This window comes from Schistocerca gregaria, chromosome 3 (genome assembly GCF_023897955.1).
Source record: "Schistocerca gregaria isolate iqSchGreg1 chromosome 3, iqSchGreg1.2, whole genome shotgun sequence".
NCBI classification, from domain to species: domain Eukaryota; kingdom Metazoa; phylum Arthropoda; class Insecta; order Orthoptera; family Acrididae; genus Schistocerca; species Schistocerca gregaria.
The window spans coordinates 898,619,465-898,639,633 of NC_064922.1; the positions used below are offsets into that span (position 1 = coordinate 898,619,465).

The 20,169-nt window shown below is 42.8% G+C and overlaps 1 protein-coding gene across 3 annotated transcripts in view; it reads right to left on the reverse strand.

Moving 5' to 3' along the window:
- The window catches only part of LOC126355893 (trypsin alpha-3-like), a 1,162,507-nt gene that overhangs the window by 521,654 nt on the left and 620,684 nt on the right, over positions 1-20,169 (reverse strand). The window contains exon 3 of one of the 3 annotated variants that reach the window (XM_050006401.1): positions 16,679-16,796. The exons of the other annotated variants lie outside the window; for them this stretch is intronic. Within the exon in view, the coding sequence (XP_049862358.1) occupies positions 16,777-16,796 (20 nt within the window). The 3' untranslated portion in view covers positions 16,679-16,776. Of the gene's footprint in view, positions 1-16,678; positions 16,797-20,169 lie in introns of those variants that run through there. 3 annotated transcript variants of the gene reach the window in all.

Consider the following 20,169-nt stretch of genomic DNA (forward strand, 5'->3'; position numbering starts at 1 on the left):
AAACTCCTTTCAGATAAATGAGACGGAGCTGACGTTTCTGACGATGTATTTCCATTCAGAACGATGTACTGCATTCTCTTTGGGAGGAAGTCTTTACCCCAACGGCTTTAGTCATTCACAACACCGAAAATATTACAGTACACTAGGACCTTGACCAGGACAAGAATTCGGAATTATCACAGTGCCCCATCGACCACTAACAGACAAGCATGATTTCGAATTCGTCCTAACGTTGGCTAACAAGCAGCTATATTTTTAATTACAATGGGCAACAAAATTGAGGATCACTCTTTCGAAAGAGAGTAATCGTCTCCCATGGCAACGCAAAAATTTGAAATTTGGCTAAAAGATGCCTACAGCCTTCCTCAATGGTGCAAAAGCGCGGCGCCCTGTGACGTCACCTTCGAACTCGATGACGCTTCAAACAGCAAAACATGCGAAAAACCGGTCATACCTGAGACGTTAATGTGACGTGTAAGGTCGGTTAATAATGCTGACCGATCCTTACTGGTTCCACATTGTAATCGAGAGCAAAAATTGCGGTCAAACTGCACTCCAAAGAGATGCGATCACAATAATACTTATTGAAGAACTGTAACATTCACGGGTGTCAGCAGTGTCAAAGGTTGTTGACAAAATCTTACTGCTGCTCATCGCATGGCGGACAATCGTTCTCATCCGCGAAATGTGTGGGAACCAACGGTCCAGGGAAAGCGGTGGTTTCATTGACGCCCCTGGTGCCATCTCCTGTCGCCTCTTCGTATCCATTCTCAGCGGCGGTGTATCTGCAGCGTTTCTCTCCGTCAATCGTCTGATACGTCAAGGGTGGCGCTGGGCAGAATTTTGCTGAATCTGGGGCCAATCTCACATCATTAACCCACCTTAATCTCCCATGAACTTTCAAACTGTGGCCTTTCTGTCGCATGTCTCAACACCATGGTATCTGAGGCGTCGTCGGCCCGAGGGTGACGTCTCACGGCACTACGCTTTTCCACCGTTGCAGAGAAATTTTGTATGCAACTTTGAGCCAAATTTTGAATTTATGTTCAAATGTTTAAATGAATGTGAATTCCTAAGGGACCCAACTGCTGAGGTCATCAATCCATATACTTACATACTACTTACACTAACTTATGCAAAGAACAACGCACACAACCATGCCCGAGGGAAGAGGACTCGAACCTCCGGCGGGAGGGGACGCGCAATTCGTGACATGGCGCCTCAAACCGCGCAGCCACTCCACGCGGCTCGAATTTATGCGTCGCAATGGGGGGCAATTACGGGATTTAGAAAAATCGATCCTTTATACACAACTTTGCGCCAAATTTCAAAACTTATGCGTCGCAGCGGGAGGCAATAATGGGATTTAGAAGAAATAATCCTTTTTTCTTTTGCACAGTGTAATTAGACAGAAACTGTTGACATAACGATTTATGCAATCTTTTGAAATAACAGTGTGATGTGTGATTTTAGCTTGTTTGTAACGCAGTCTATTGAAAGAACGATGCGATCCATAGCTTATAAAGCTAATTTTCATTCACAATAAACAGTGGGCAGTGAGAGTTTAGAAAGGAATTATGCTATAAAGTAATATCTTCACCGAAGTGACTATGCTGCATCACAGCGTAGAGAGCGAAGTACAAATAGTGAAGTGAAATGATACGTCCTCTGGTGTGTACCTGCACTACGGACGTGGCCGGGATACCGCTCGTTGTTGGAGAGGTGGCACCCCACACACACACACACACACACACACACACACACACACACACAGGTCTAATTACGCGAGACCAGCACGAGACGTGCGCAAACACAGCGCCTCGACCTCGCTATTACCGGCTACAGAATGAGGACCACGCAGTACCCTGCACACGGCCCCAAATTACTGGGGTATAGCCGCCGGCCGACCAGCGATTACTGCGAGGCCCACGTGATTGTTCGGGGCTCCGCATTCAATAGACGCGATCATACAGCACATAATGACCAGCATTTTTCGACGGCATATCGCGTTAAGAACGGAAGGAGTGCCGACGGGAGGCAATTTTATTTGCACGGTATGGACTACGAGCTTTTATCTATCCACAGAAAACGAAATTCATTTCCTGTTAACATTCCGAATGAGAATAAACAAAACGCTCTACCATAGCACAACTACGTCAATGGATTCTTCCGTCACTTCACGGTATAACGATATCATATTTAAGGATGAAAGCATACAACTTGCATCTGTCTACCGAACTCTGGCAATGAAAAACAGTAAGTCGAGTCGGGCGAAGCCTTCGTCAACATCACAACAAGGTTGCGTAAATATGTCCCAGCTTCCTCGTGCTGGCCGGTCGCACACAGCTGTGATTCCTACAGTGTTGGGACGTGCGGGCATTCTCATTCGAGTCGGTTGAAGGATCACAGTCAGATACCTCGCTGCTCAACTGGACGTCTCTTTGGAGTGCTGACACGCTCGCCCATCATTTGGGGTGCTCAAAGGTGTGTGGCCACTGGTTTCCTCACCGCGTAACAGATTAAAAAGAGCAACTTCCAACTGTTCGACCCAACGAAGGATGCAGATGGAAGCAGCACGTGGGTGATGAGGAGATTACTGATGCAACAAGACATTGGCTCCGACAACGACCAGCAGGGTGGTACCACGCAGGCACTCAGACCCTCCCAGTAAGGTGGCGTAAGGCCGTCGCACTGAACAGAGATTATGTTGAAAAATAGGGCTTTGTAGCCAAAACAGTGGGGAACACTATACTGTACTGAAATCCTGAATAAATTATATTCTATTACCCTTGTTTTACTTTTCTGGTGCTCATCTTACAACCTCTTTTAAGATTCACTGCATTCCGTTCAACTGCTCTCTCAAGTCTGACAGAATTAAAATGCCATCAGCAAACCGCAAAGTTTCTGGTCGTCTCCCTGATCTGGCCCAGACGGTATCCCCGTAAGACTTTATGTTTACTATGCTACAAATATAGTACCATTCTTATCCGTCATCTATCAGAGATCATTGGAACGGCGGAAAGTTCCACGGGACTGGAAGAATGCCCAGGTCATAGAAACCTACAAAAAGGGTACAAAATCGGATACACATAATTACCGACAATGTCAAACCATCGATTTGTTGTATAATCATGGAACACATTCTGTGTTCAGACATAAGCTCATCAGCAGAAACCAGCACGGTTTTACGAAAAAGCAGTAATGCGAGAGACAGCTAGCCCTTTCTTTGTGCATGATATATAACAGGCTCTAGATACCGGCCCCCATGTTGATGCCATATTTATCGACTTTCGAAAGGCGTTCGACTCAGTTCCACACTTTCGCTTGCTACAAAAAGTGCGCGCTTACGGTCTATCCGATGACATATGCGGTCGGATAGAAAGTTTTCTAACAGACAGGGAGCAGTATGTCGTCTTGAATGGGATAACTTCAACAGAAACAAGACTAACTTCAGGTGTGCCCCAGGGCAGCGTAATAGGTCCTCTAATTTTACGATTTACATAAACGATCTGGTTGACGGTATTGACAGCTCCCTTACACTGTTTGCCGATGATGCGGAAGTCTACAGGAAAGTATTATCAAACGAAACTTGCGAACAAATCAAGGAGGATTTGCAGAAAATAAATGCTTGATGTAATGACTGGCAGTTATCTCACAATATTAGTAAGTGTAACCTACAAGGCGAAAATCCCCATTAATGTATGAGTACAAAATAAATGATCAGTCTTTGGAAGCGGTAACATCCGTCAAGTATCTGACTGTGACTGTTCAAAATGATCTCAAATGGAATTATCAGATTACACAAGTAACAGGCAAGGCGAACTCTAGATTGTGGCTTATTGGTAGAATCCTGAAGCGATGCAATCCTTCAACAAAGGAAAATACGTTAGTTCGTCCAGTCTTAGAGTATTATTCGTCTGTATGGGATCCTTACCAGTTGGGTCTGATTCGAGAGATTGAGAAGGCCCAAAGAGCAGCTTCAAGATCTGTGACTTGTACATTTAGCCATCCCGAGAGCGTTACAAATCTCACAGAAAGTTTTATGTGGGACACACTTGCAGATAGTCGACGTGTTAAACAGAAGGGGCTGCTCACTAAATTCTGAAATCCAATCTCCACCAAGGATGTGGAGCATATATTATTACCACCAACTTTCAAATCGCGTAATGATCATCATTCAAAGATAAGGGAAATAACAGCTCGTACTGAGGCGTTCAGACAGTCGTTTTTCCCTCGCACGATCCGCGAGTGGAACACAGCGGGGGAAACATGACTTTGGCGCGAATTGTGCCCTCCGCCACACACCGCTTGGTGGCGAGCGGAGTATATATGTAGATGTAGATGTAGAAATATTTCTTCAAATCTTTACTTTGTTTCCTTTACTGCCTGCTCAATGCACAGACTGAATGACGTCGCAAACAGGCTAGAACGCCGTCTCACTCCCTTCTCAACTACTGCTTTTACTTCATGTCCGTCGACTCCTATAGCTGCAGTCTAATTTCTCTATAAGTTGTATAAAACCTTTCACCATTTATATTTTAGCCCCGCTACCGTCAAAATCTCTGGGAGCATATTTCAGTCAACATTGCCAAAAGCTTACTCTATGTCTGCAAATGGTATAATCGTAGACTTATCTTTCTTTCACCCACCCCCTGAGGTAAGTTGTAGGGTCAGTATTGTCTAGCGTGTTCTAAATCTCTCTGTAACCCAAACTAATATTCCCCCAGGTGGACTTCTACCAGTTTTTTTCATTCTTCTGTAAATAATTGGTGTCAGTGTTTTGTAACCATGACTTATTAAACCGACAGTTCAGTAATATTCTCGTCTATCAACAGCTCATTTCTTTAGAATTGGAATTATAACAGGCCTGTTGAAGCCTGACTGCATAAATAGAAAATGTCATATATGTCGCACACCAGGTGCAATAATTATTTATGCTCCCTCTCCCAAAGATATCAACCATTCTGATGGAATGTCGTCTAATCCAGAGGCCTTATTTCGCTTCATATCTTTCAATTCTCTGTCAGATTCTTCTTTCAGTATTACATCTCACATCTCATCGTTACCCGCTCTCTCTTCCCTTTCTATAATACCGTTAAGTGTCCGCCCCCGGTAGCTGAGTGGTCGCCGGCACGGTCAGGGGGTAGTAAAAAAAAACTGAGTTAATGGATCAATGACGAACTAAAATGGGTGTCTTGCGACGTCCGCCCGGAGCAAATACAGCGAACAAAGACGAACAAAATGATATTAATAAAAAAAAAGTGGTAGCACGACAGAATGTCAATCCTAAGGGTCCGGGTTCGATTCCCGGCTGGGTCGGTGATTTTCTCCGCTCAGGGACTGGTTGTTTTGTTGTCCTAATCATCATCATTTCATCCCCATCTCCGCCCAAGTCGCCGAAGTGGCGTCAAATCGAAAAACTTGCACCAGGCGAACGGTCTACCCGACGGGAGGCCCTCGTCACACGACATTTTCCCTGTAGAGGCACCCTCTATGTATTTCTTCCACCTTCCAGCTTTCTCTTTAATCTTCGTACATGTGGTGACTATCTTTCCTCTTGTTGTAAATGCTTCCACAGGCTTGCATATGGCCTGTATCCATTCGTTCTTAGGCATTTTGTACTTTATCCCAATCTCATTTATAGACGTCTGTATTCCCAGCTCCAGCCGTAGTGGCCGAGCCGTAGTGGCCGAGCTGCTGCTACGGTCGCAGGTTCGAATCCTGCCTCGGGCATAGATGTGTGTGATGGCCTTAGATTAGTTAGGTTTAAGTAGTTTTAAGTTCTACGGGACCAATGACCTCAGAAGTTAAGCCCCATAGTGTTCAGAGCCATTTGAACCATGCCCTGTGGCCTCTTCATGCATTTATTAACAGCCATCAAACCAGCCAGTAACATTTCTAAAACCAGAATTTGTATACATACAAATTAATGTCACGCCGCTACCGTATTACGCTTTCATGGAAAGTTGGTAATCGGTTGCCGTGTACCGGCATGTATATGATTGGGAGTAGTATGCATGCAAACCATTATTTTGTTCATTTCACTGTGGAGATCAACAGAACGTTTGGTCTATGAAGATGCCAAGTGCCCAAAATAGCAGCGGGCGGTCAGAGTACGGATGGAACATCTGGACAATGGGAATTTCGAAGGCCCGACCCATAGCTGGAGTGTTTCTCTTCCGATGCCAGGTTTCAGGGGTTACAATAAAGGACGCTTGCTTTTTTACAGTGGCCAATGGTGGTTTTCTCGCGAAAGTCTAATTTTTGGGCAGGAACGCGCCAACTCAGCACTACGGCTATGGTGGTGTTTGAAATGTTTTGGAGAAATGGTCGCCGAGCTGCACAAGACAGGGCAGAGAAGGGCGCCACATGTACCACCCTAATTATCACATTCCGTTGGCGTCCGTCACCAGAAAGCTTCCCGCGCAAAGTCCTAGCGGAGGCTCTTATAGAAGGCTACTCGACTCTTGTTTCGGGAACTGGCTGGAAGGATTCGTATCGACGCCTACGATGGTGTAGTATGGTTGTGAGAGTGCAGATGAATTTGTTATAAGGCCATAATTGGCGAAAGCTTTCTTATCGACGGCGCCTGGCCGGGTTTCCGCATAGCGGAGCGGACGCTCTCTAGGCGCGGGGCCAGCTGGTTGCTGACCGCCGCAAGAGTCGGTCGCATTGCTGCAGAGTAATTTCATTCGCAGGTTCAGCTGTCCGGCCAGCCGGAGCAGCATTTAGTTTTTCCGACCTCCAAGGCGGGGCCCGCCTCCACAGTGCTGAGCAGACCACGACCAGCAGTCGTCATCAGAGTGCCGTCTTGCGCCGTAATGTCGCTAGTGTACGCAGCTCCGACTTATAGGGTTTCACTTCATTTTCCAGCCAACCAAAAATCGAATTGAGGTATCTCAGCGGTGGCTCCTGCAGAACCACCTTCTCTCCTTAGGTGATACCGCGGTCCTGCACCTGATTATCTATTTCTTTATCGATATTATACATTTCATCTTTCCTCTTTGCTTCCCATCTTGTAGTAGACAAGCATACTAGATTACGTGCAGTGTTTGTACTAGGTTCTTGCCAACACCTCTATCAGGTTTGGACTAATTATATGTTTGGTTTACGCTCGTATACATGTTCGTTCCTTGTACAAATTCATGATCACTTTTGTGTTCCATTTAAAGAAAATAAATATCATTATAATTTTTAGAGCGGTATTTAACTGTTAAACAGTAACACTCACCATAATTCTTCCACGTCACCATTTTTGGAGGGGAACTTTGATCGATTAATTTAATGAATAAATTATTTGAGAGGCTAGCCACACCACGTAGAATTTATATTGGTCCATTTTAAGACTGCGTTACACATCTCGTGCAGATTCATTATAAACCCATTTGGGTATGATTTGCGTGCCCCTAACTTACATATCAGTTAAGTGTCCCACAATAGCAAACACGCGCCTAATTATTATTACGTTTGCCTGGTTCATTTGCTGCAATTTTATACTTTCTGCTTCCTTCAATTAAATTCAGTGTCTCCTGTTATATCCAAGAATTTCCACTGGGCCTCGTTCTTCTTGTCTATTTCATTCATCTTATACTGCCTTCGCTATTGCTTATCTCACAGACGGACCATCAGACCTGTTAGTCAGGTATTTTGACGATTATTTAGTATGTTGTAGAGAGACCTGTCCCCAGTACTCGGATAGCGGCTTTTCACGCAAAGGCCATAGTTTCTAAGAAAATCTATACTGAAATTTTATCGTACCTCTTACATCCGTAATGCTAAGTACCTTTCGATCGAGCGAGCGTAGTGCAGGGGGCTAAGGTTTATGGCTACCACACTGGCGGTAAGGGTTCAAATCTTGCCTTTGTACTTTTTTTCAGTTTCATTGTAAAGAATATCATTAATCAGTATATGTGATGCAAAATAATTAAAAATAGTAATTTCTGCTGGATAGTAATTTCATTCGCAACGGCGAAATTTCTTCAAATGAGTATTCCGTTTGTTACAGAATAGATAACGGAACCACTTACTCGCTATCGTTTTGTATCGCTTGCTGTGCTACAGCAGAATTCCGGATGGTATTTGTCGCAGAAGCAACCGAAACTCCTCGCATACATTATGAAAGCACGGATTTTTCAGAAGCAGCATTGGAAAACACAGTTCGTTTCGATTCAAAAATATTTTTCTTTCTTATATTAACTTCTATGCCTATTTGATCAGTCTTGTGAAACAAGGTATAGTAAATTGATACAGAATTAAAGAATGCGTTTTTATTAAAACTTCCCTCGAAGTGATTTCTCTAGTGGCCTTTAGAAAGGCGGGAGCATTATTAATTTCTACTCTGAAACTTTAACCTGTCTGTAAAAATAAACGTCGCAGAATGGGCAGACTGGAGTACATTTGGGTGGAATAATTTTTCCTATGCTGGTGCATGCTCGTCTTTCATCGACAAAGATTTGATGTAAAGTGTCTGCCCTCCACACGAATCAGATTGTTCAAATGGCTCTGAGGACTATGGGACATTTTTTTTAACTTATGAGTCAAGTGGTCAACTTTGTTTTGAACAATCTGACTAAATTTCCCCGATGGTTATTCCATACATAATAACATGAAACGGAACATCTTCATAGCATAATATACTATACTTGTAGTATACTAGTATACTGTGCTGTGAAGGAATGGCTAATCTTGTTCATGTCGGTTTTAGTTCCTGGTTCTGCAAGGGATATATTGTAAGTAGACTGGTACTTGCAGCCGGTTTGAATGGTAACACGAGGGTGTGCTGCAAAGTAATGTCTCCGTTTCATTTAAAAAGCTTTAAGAGTTTTCGCATAAAAATCTGGAGCCATAACTTTTGATCAGTCCATCGAAATTATAATAATCAAGGTAAAAATTTGGGATGAGTACTTTCGTCTGTATCTCCGCAGCTACCAATAACAAAATTGTAAATTTGTGGTAAGATCTTATGGGACCAAACTGCTTAGGTCATCGGTTCCTAAGCTTACACACTACTTAATTTAAGTTATACTAACTTACGCTATGGACAACACACACACCTATGCCCCAGGGAGGAATCGAACCTCCGACGGGGGGAGCCGCGCGGACCGTGCAATACACCTCATACCGAGCGGCTACCCCGCGCGGCAGCTAGCAATACTTCGTGCATAGTTGACAACTCTAGAGCTGTACAAATGTTTGGAATTTAAATCATGAACCACAAATGCAATACACATTTGAAGAAACTGCACTGTAGTGACTGGTTTATTAACGAAATTACTGCGGCGAAAATAACTATATTTTCACAACTTTGTGTGACGTGTTATTTAATTCTGTACCATGAATTTGGAGAAAAAAGTACAAGGACAACGTTCAAATCCGCGCCGTCAGCGTGGTAGCGATGAACGTTAGCCCCTGCGTTACGCTCTCACGGTCTAAACGTATTTAATGTTCCGGATATAGAAGAACGCAAGGAACTCGAATATCTCGGGAACTACGGCTGATCGTATGAATAGTAGTTAGACAGGTACTCAGCATAGGTACTTTTATAACACAGCTGATAATCAGCAAAATCCATTATTAAAACTATGTTGGTCCGTCTCCGCGTCAGAACTGTCCACTGGTCTCCTACAGTATTTTCTTCCGTCATTGAAACATTGCCTAATACTCCCTCTTGTTGCTCCCAATAATCTCTGGTTCTTTCAACTGAATCAGGTCCCATCTCTTTAATTTCCTACCAATTTGGAATTTCTTAAGTTCATAAGCAATGAACCAGGCTCCGTGTCCACATCTGCCCCTGGAAGTGTCTTACAGTTAAAGATTTGGTTTATTTATAAACCAAATCTCTGTCCACATTTACATTATCGATCAAAACCTCCCAGTGTCCCCTACTATCTTCCACGTATACAATCTTTTTTCATAACTCTTAAACGTAGTATTAGCAATGATTAAATTATCCTGTGTGCAAAATTCTACTACGCGGTTCCCTCTTTTATTCCTTTCCCTGAGTCCATATCCTCCTCCCACTTTTCCCTCTCTATCCTGCAGTCGAATGCCAGTCACACACAATTAAGTAAATTTTCTTCGCCATTGACTATCTGCTTAATTCCTTTAGCTCATTTTACATTCTTTCACTCTCTCTATCATATACGGATTTAGCTGGAATAGAAACTTGTACTAATGTGGTGAGTGGTAGCTTCGTGTCTGCAGTGACTATAACACGTTCACTATCTTGTTCATAGTACATCACCGCATTCCTGTTTTCTTCATCATTAGAACCGCTGCTGCAATACTCCTGTCCGATTCTGAATTTATAACGCTTTACTAACCTGTTCTTCTTGCCACTACACTTCACTAATCCTCACTATATTTTTAATTACCCTCTCCAACCGGTATAATGACAGTTTTTCCTAACGGTATCCTACACACGGAGATCCGCATTGGGGACTGTTTTACCGCGGGAATATTTTACCCTAGAGGATGTCACTCAAGCGCCTCCCTCCCACTCCCTCGTCCAACACACACACACACACACACACACACACACACACACACACACACACACACATACACACACCGGCAAGGTTCATTGTTCAAGATTCATCATAGTATATCTTTCTCTTTTCTGTAATTCTGTAATTGTTAACTAGTAGACGGCAATCGTTACATATGATGGCAAATAACCATACATACTTCACGTAACTTTTTCAAGGTAACGCTACCAGTGTCAATGCTGCAGGCTGTTATTTGTCTTGAAACACAAGCAGAACACAAGCTCACGCGTACTGTTAACTCAAGACATCGTAGCGCCTGTAGGATTCATTTCCGAGTATTGGTTCTTTATTTTGATAACCTCACTTTAGTATCCATTCCACTCTATAGCGGTTGGATATCAAACACGTAGAGAGCATCTTCCACCTCAGTTTCTTCCATACCCTTCAATACAAACTTTTACTGTAATTTAGTAGCCGCCTATGCTCCTAATTGTTGTTTATACGACTGTTCGTTTGTAATTTTTTTTATCCCTCCTGCAATTTTTCACTCCTTTGTAACGACTGGGCTTCAAGTGAGTACATTTTACTCCTCGTACATTCCGTGTTGAAATGGAGCGATAATGTCAGCTGCGGTGAGATACATGTATGTCCTTAGTTCATAAATTGATGCTCACGTGTGATCGGCGTAATAGCGAACGTATTACACATATCGTTGGTGTATGTTAGGCTTGAGACAACAGCAGTTATTTCAGCTGAGTTAAAAAGCAATTATTAATAGAAATGAATACAGCAGGCGGGAAAGTTATTACATTGATATTATTTCTCCGAGGTTTATCGTTGTTGAATAGATCGCTTGGAGATTAATAATTGCAAAATGACTAATTAACGCTGAAAGGACAAGTGCAATACTGTCTTGTTCAAATTCTACATAGTTAATAGCACCGAATTTAAGTATTTTGACTGTTAAGAACTTTTGAGGGAAATACTAGCTGTTCACTGAGGTGTAATTTTGATTTCGGAGTACTGGAGAAACATTCAGTATCCTACATTCGACAGAAATTGTTCCAGTATAATTTATAGTTGGCAGTCTTCCCTTACTTATGCTGTCAGCGTTTTGTTTGAACTAGAAGGATTAAATACGTTTATCATCCTGAATGTCATGTGTACAACAACAATTGCAGCAGCTGATTCTATAATATTTTCTGGCCTCTAACTTTGCTGAAGTCCCGAGGATTTGCGTGTAAAGAAGGCAGTGAGGCTCATTAATTCCCGTGTGATCTCCAGATTTTTCTGCTTATCCAGTTACAATTAGTTTCTCGGCGGGATAGATAAACAGTAATGAAGTAAAAAAAAAAAAAAAAAAAAAAAAAAAAAACATTTCAAGAGTACCTGCGGATGATAATCATCGAAAGAAAGTTACGTCTAACGATTTTTAAATTCCCATAAAGGCGCATTTAATGGTCTTTGATAATCGGAGTATTGAAAGGGTCGTTGGGGACTGTTCAAGAGGTCGACGTTAAGTGTTTTTGTTTTACTGGATCCACTATTGTTTACCAAATATGGTGCACCAGAAGAGTTCCATTTTCATGAACTAATGTGTGTAATCGAAGCTTGCAATTTTTTTGTTTATGATTCTTCGTTTTTGTGTGATATAGTCAGAGCTGTTTGTTACTATACTGACTTGTGAATCAGAGTACATGGTGACCATAAATGATAGTAAGTTTTTGTCTATAAAGAGGTATCAGGTGTTGGCAACGGAGTTTAGTGAAGGTCGTATTGGAAAGTTAACCTGAACAGTGCTCCAATTTTCTGTTAAAATGATGCGCAGGATGAAGTATTTTCATCTTTTACACTTTCGTGGTACCATTCATTCTGTGAATTGTAATAGTAGTGCTGACCACGCAACTTTACACTGCCATTAGTTTACAGCTATTGTGTGTAACATATACGTTATCTGCGTCATTCTTGAGCTGAAACTGGGTGTCCATGTTTGAAATTAGAACCCACTGATGGTTGTACGGAAATGAACTGTCGTTCAGTTTAAAAAATTGATTTCGGAGCTTGTGACTGTTAAAAACTGCGTGCTGGAGCGGAAATCGGACCCATCAAAAGAGTTAATGCGTTTCAACTAAGATTATAGAAAAAACATGGATATTTTGCGACTGAAGACAATCACATCACATAATCGCTAAAGAACGTTCAATGTGTAACTAGGGTGGCTTAAGATGCAAGAGAACTACCCACGTCATGAAATGGAATTTCTGAACACCAAAATGAGGTATGTAGTCCAAAAATGAATATTAATTTTTTATGCCGAATGGAGTCAATACAAGTTTAATTTCAGTCAGCTTGATTCTGATGTCCTATGGAATGCACAACATACAAGTACCACGTTATTCCTGGAGATAGAAGTTTAGAGTAAATTCAAGTAGATAAATAAAAATAGTCCCAAAGCTCTATGCAGTATATAGCTGGTTATTTAGTTTTACAGCTCAACGCATACGCTTGTAATTTCTCCATATTTTGCAACTTAAGGCATTTCTGTACAATCTAGGGTTTGTCTAGCCTCTTCAATCCTTTGTGCTTTGCGTGCATACAGCTACTTTGCACCAATATTAGCCAACTTTCTTTTATTCCATTGTATATTGAGAGCCGCAAAATTGTCCGGCAGATGCCCTTGTCTCTGATCCTCGCGCAAGGTATACCCGTAAAATGTTTGCCGTAGTAATGTCGCCCAGTCTTCATCGAATATTACACTACTGGCCATTAAAATTGCTACACCACGAAGATGACGTGCTACAGACGCGAAATTTAACCGACAGGAAGAAGATGCTGTGATATGCAAACGATTAGCTTTTCAAAGCATTCACACAAGGTTGGCGCCGGTGGCGACACCTACAACGTGCTGACACGAGGAAAGTTTCCAGCCGACGACTTTGATAAAGGTCGGATTGTAGCCTATCGCGATTGCGGTTCATCGTATCGCGACATTGCTGCTCGCGTTGGCCGAGATCCAATGACTGTTAACAGAACATGGAATCGGTGGGTTCAGGAGGGTAATACGGAACGCTGTGCTGGACCCCAATGGCCTCGTATCACTAGCAGTCGAGATGACAGGCATCTTATCCGCATGGCTGTAACGGATCGTGCAGCCACGTCTCGATCCCTGAGTCAACAGATGGGGACGTTTGCAAGACAACAACCATTTGCAGAAACAGTTCGACCCTTGACGCTGCATCACAGACAGGAGCGCCTGCGATTGTGTACTCAACGACGAACCTGGGTGCAAGAATGATGGTCGCATCCGTGTTTGGCGACATCGTGGTGAACTCACATTGGAAGCGTGTATTCCTCATCGCCATACTGGAGTATCTCCCGGCGTGATGGTATGGGGTGCCATTGGTTACACATCTCGGTCACCTCTTGTTCTCACTGACGGTACTTTGAACAGTGGACATTACATTTCAGATGTGTTACGACCCGTGGCTCTACCGTACATTCGATCACTGCGAAACCCTACATTTCAGCAGGATAACGCACGACCGCATGTTGCTGGTCCTGTATAGGCCTTTCTGGATACAGAAAATGTTCGACTGCTGCCCTGGCCAGCACATTTCCATATCTCGCACCAATTGAAAACGTCTAGTCAATGGTGGCCGAGCAACTGGCTCGTCACAATACGTCAGTCACTACTCTTGATGAACTGTGGTATAGTGTTGAATCTGCATTGCCAGCTGTACCTGTACAGGCCATCCAAGCTCTGTTTGACTCAATACCCAAGCGTATCGTGGCCGTTATTACGACCAGAGGTGGTTGTTCTGGGTACTGATTTCTCAGGATCTATGCACCCAAACTGCGTGAAACGGTGATCACTTGTCAGTTCTAGTATAATATACTTGTCCAATGAATGCCCGTTTATCATCTTCATTTCTTCTTAGTGTAGCAATTCCAATGGCGAGTAGTGTGGTACGCTGCTAGCCGTCAGGGTAGGGCCGTGAGACCACGTCTGCAGCGCCATCTGCTTCCTGTAATGGCTGACGACGAATATCAATACACAGTAACCCAAGTTCCATACATCGATGTCTGTTTAAACCTGTAAACATGTCGAGTTTTGTGCCAACGAACTACAGCATCGGTTTCCTGTTATCAATTCAAGAAAATTGCTGCAGAATCGCATCGTATGCTTGTGGAAGCTTTCGGCGAACACGCTCTTCGGAAATGGTTCAAAAAATTCAGAAGTGGTGATTTTTACGTGAGAAACGAGAAGCGCGGTAACCACCGAAACGTCCGAAGATAACGAACTGCAGGCCTTATTGGGCAAAGATAATACTCACACTCAACAGGAACTCGTGGAACAATTGAATGTGACGCAGAAAGCCGTTTCTCTTCGGTTGAAAGCTATGCGAAATGTGCAAAAATAGGGAAAATGGGTTCCACATGAACTCAGTGATAGCAAGCAAATCGAAAGACCACTTGTGATATGCTGCTCTCCAGATTTCACTACCGAATAGTGACAGGTGATGAAAAATAGATATATTTTAAGAATCCTAAGCGTCGCAAATCATGGGTGAATCCAGGCAAACCAACGACCACCACGGCAAGACCAAATCGCTTTGGAAAAAAGACAATGTTCTGTGTTCTGTGCGATCAGAAGGGTGCAATCTATTAGGAGCTGCTAAAACGTGGTGAAGCCGGTAACACTGATCGCTACCAACAGAAAATTATCATAAAACGAGCATTATATGAGAAACGACCGGATTATGGAAAAGGGCAACACAAAGTCACATTGCTCCATGATAACTCCCCATCACATACAGCGAAACGGGTCACATGATGACGTTTAGTTTGTGGGGCGCTCAACTGCGCGGTCATTAGCGCCCGTACAAAGTCCCTATTTGTACACAGTCCAATCTAGCCACTGTCCCACATGATGATGATGAAATGTTGAGGACAACACAAACGCACAGTCCCCGCGCAGAGAAAATCCTCAACCCGCCTGGGAATCGAACCCGAGACCCTGTGATCCAGAGGCAGCTATTCTAGCCACTAGACCACGAGCTGTGGACAAAACGGGTCAGGGAAACGATCGAGGAGTTCAGTTTGGAAATACTAGAGCATGGAGCTTATTCTCCAGACGTGGCTCCGTCCAATTATCATCTATTTGCATCAAAGGGACACGGTCTCGCTGAACAACGATTAAATTCGTATAAAAATGTACGCAAATGCTCGCTGACTTGGTCACTTCAAAAGAAGAACTGCTTTTTTGACGTGGCATTCATAGCCTGCCGGAGTAGTGGGAGAAATGTATAAATAGCAGTGGAGATTATTTTGAATAAAATATTGTTAATCGGTTTCAAACAACAGACGTGTAATTATCGCAATCAAATTCTTGTTTCATACTTCTACACCTGGTAAATTTATTCAACAAGATTTTGCGAGTATAACGCCCCACTTCTTTCAGATACTCCGTTTTAAGTTAGATGAACATCTTTGTTACTAGTGTCATGATGCCGTGCACTTGCAGATCTAATGCACCTTTCCAGAACTTTTCCATGGAAACTACGTCTTCCATTTCCTTACCTATTACAGATTTTACGTATTCGCCCCGTTTCCTGTCCCTTCTTAGTATCATTCCTAAATATTTAATCAATGCCACATGCTCAAGGCGTTCGCCACTATCTTTTAACTGGATTCTGCTTGATTATTTCTCCTTTACAAAAGGGCTGCCGTTTATACAAGTGGAAATTTCGCCCAAGACTTTCGAGATTTATTAGCACGGTACAATGACGATACTTTCCTAGATTACAGCACTTTCACCGAACACTTCGATAGTGCCGCTGACCGTCTGATTTATAGTTTGTGTGTACTGTGTGTACTGTTACGCTACCTTGAGCACACACAATGTCACTTTCGTTTCTATCGAAAATCTGTCATCCATTATAACTTGCTGAGATCCACTAGTCTAAAATTCGTCCTGGATTAGCCGTGAATGTCCAGCGAGATGAAAAGGTAGAAGTCGTTCTACATTTCAGCAACGAAGTTGTATGATTTCATCGGGGACTCTTAGGTACGTAGAAATTTTCACTTCTAAGAGACATGTCACGTGATTCCTTGTAACAGTTTTCTACAATATTAGTAAACTACTCAATAATTATGTACTAAGTTAAACACGCAGTGTAGTCCTTTCAGACCTGCTATGTAGAACCAATGGACCGCGCCTGCTACGTGCTGCCTGCGCTACGACTGCTCCTACGAAACGCCCGACAGCCGTAGCACAGTTAGCTTAGCGCTATGGCAACGCCATCTCACCTGAAACACAAGAAAGCCAAAATCAGTCACTCAGAGGAGAAAGCAGAAAACATAAATTTTTCAAACATGCTGCGGACTCGCCCGTGAACACGTTCTTGGTGTTTCATTATCGCAGTATTACATATTAGATAATCTCAACAAAATTTGAAGTATGTTGCCATAGGTCGGCTAGCAGTAAATATGACGACTTGAGTGCGCCTTTTTGATCTCGTCAGTGTCCCACACCACCAGTTAGTATATTTGTGGCGAGGGTAGTTACATAACTATCTCATGTTGTATCAATTTGTGTGGGTACTTGGAACAGCAGATCAATAATATCGGCAGGTGCTGGCCACATGAGGGATACGTGGAATATGACATCGTATTTCTCCCCTACTCCACCTGGTTTGCCCTCTGCTGACAATGGATTGCCACAGAGCAGGAGTGGTTCGTCTGCCACAACAACTACTCTTATACACGCATTAAATAAAAGGCCTCAATGAGTTTATTTATGCAGCTGTCATCGAAACATTAAATCATCACTGCTTCTCTTCACTACAGCATATATTAACAACACACCTTCTAGTGTTACATATGGTAACATTTTTGTTTATTCAGAAATTAATGTGCCCCACTAAAATAGAAGCACTACTAACAACTAAAGCTGAAAAGGAAGTAAGAGTCTCTACTAAGATTATATTCTTGCTACTAAATTGCCAAGACGGCCCGCCGCTTCGTCCTCAACATGTAGAAACACATAGGGAAGAGAAGCAAGCCTAGCCATTCCCCTCGTGGCAGAAACCATGACACGCTAGGCTAGCACTCGGTCAAGAAGCTCCAGCCATTCGATCAATAGACCGCGGTCTCAACTCCTGCCCTCTTTCATGATATTTATCTGCAATGCTGTATTTTATGACTGCCAGACATCCTTTTCTGGATCGTACGTATTTCTTACAAATTCGTTATTATTGCTCATAATTCGATTGCAGTTAACTCCTGTCTGATCGCGGAATTTCAGTGGTGCAATTCGCAATAACAGCTACAGAGCGTCTGGAACTTTACGTCAAGCTCAAGTACATGTCAACTCTAAAGGACAGACACGCTGCCTTGAATTCTTACAGTACGAGCGAAGGTGACTCTATACCTACATCTACATCTGTACTTTGGAAAGTACTGTGAAGCACAAACCAGAGGGAACTTCCCACTGTAACACTTATTAGGATTATATCCGATTCATCCACGTATTGAGCGCGCGAAGAATTACTGTTTCAACTCCTCTACGCGTGGCGCAGTCCAATGTTGTCTTCGTGATACCTCTGGGAGTGATACTTAGGTGCTGTCGTACATTTCTAGATACTTCACTTAATGCAGGTAACAACTTCCTTTGTGCACAGTGTTGTCCCTGTAACCTGCCAATGAACTAAGGTCTGCTGCCTGCTTCACTTTTAAGACTGTGCCTACGTGATCGTTCCATTTCGTATCCCTAAAAATTGTTACACACAGGTACTTGTATCAGTTGCGACTCATATATGTTGTTGTCACAGGAAACAACGTCTTCTTTTTCATTTTTCGTAGCACAGTTTTAGTTGCCTACACTTTTGAAGAAAGTTGTCAACATTTGTACCACTTTAAAACTTTATCAGCCTGTGACTGCATATTTGGGCAGCTTTGTTTCAAACAGTATTTGATTATAGGCAACCGCATCATCTACGATAAGTTCGAGGTTACTGTCAATATTGTCTATAAGGTCGATAGCGAACTACATGAACAGCAAGGGTACGAACACACTTCCATGGGGCACACCTGAAACTACTTCTACATCCGTCGATGACTCTCTATCCACTGTGTTCTCCCTTCTAAAGAATCCTACATCCAGTCACTAATTTCGTTTGATACGCCACGCGATCGACTTTTCATAAAAAGTGTAGGTATAGCACGGTGTCAATGCTTTTCGGAAATCAAGCAATACTACATCCACCTGAGTAATTTGATCCATGGCTTTCAGGGAGTGATGAGAGAAAAGTGCGAGTTGCATTTTACATGATTGATGTTTCCGGAATCCTTGGTGGTTGGTATGGAATAAGTCACTCTGTGCGAGGCACTTTATTGCGTTTGAGGGCAAAATATCTTCTAAAATCCTAGCAGAAATAGAAGTCATGGATACTGGACGGTAGCGTTACGAATCACTTCCACTTCTCTTCTTGTACACTGATGTCACCTGTACTTTCTTCCAACTACTCGGTACAGCATTTTGTTCGGTTTATTTTTGGCATATTATGAATAAAAACGGGCCTAGCTCAGCCACAAATTCTGTGTAGAGTAGGGGTTCCATCGGCGCCTGGACCTTTGTCCAGTTTTAGCTATTTCAGTTGTTTCTGAACGCCACAGGCACAAATATGCATATTATTCATTTTTTCCAGTAATTCAAGAATTAAACTGTTGCGCTACTCCTCGATTTTTGTTTGTAAAGAAACAGAGTTAAGCATTAATGCTTTTTTTTCTATCCTCAATTCCAGTTCTCAATTTATTGTTGGACGATTAAAGTTTCCTTCGATGATTACAGTATGGTGGAGCAGCTTACGCAGCGGTGCGCTGAGGTTTTCTCAGAAGATTTCAGTTACATCTGGTGGTGAGTCCATCGGTTGACAGAAATACCCCAATTAATGATTTTTAGGTTAGTACCATCTGTATGCAGCTGAATGAATACAGTATCTGATTATCCAGACACACTTCGCTCGAATTTATTAAGACATCACCAGTGGCTGTGTGTGTTGAAATAGTTCTACAAGTGCTGTTCAGCCTGTAGCGCGAAAACCAATTTTCAGCGCTGGACGCAAGCTGCACACACAATATTACACAGTGATAACCTATTACATGGTCACAGGTATTAACCATAATCTTTCACTAAGGCAGCTACACGGTCCAGTCACATAAATGTGACCACCGCTTACGTCCAACTTAAATTGGAAAGACCACATAGATAATATTATGGGTAAGGCGAAACAAAGACTGCGCTTTGGTGGCAGAACACTTAGAAGATGCGACAAACCCACTGAAAAGACAGCCTACATTACACTTGTGCGTCCTCTGCTAGAATATCGCTGCGCGGTGTGGGATCGTTACCAGTTAGGATTGACGGAGGACATCGAAAAAGTGCAAAGAAGGGCAGCTCGTTTCGTGTTATCTCGCAATAGGGGTGAGAGTGTCACTGGTATGATACGTGGCGGGCACTGAAACAAAGGCGGTTTTCTTTGTGGCGAGATGTATTTACGAAATTTCAATCACCCACTTTCTCTTCCGAATGCGAAAATATTTTGTTTCGAGAGTGGAGTGGTAGAGAAGTAGTATGAAACTGGTTCGATGAACCCTCTGCCAGGCACCTAAGTCTGGATTG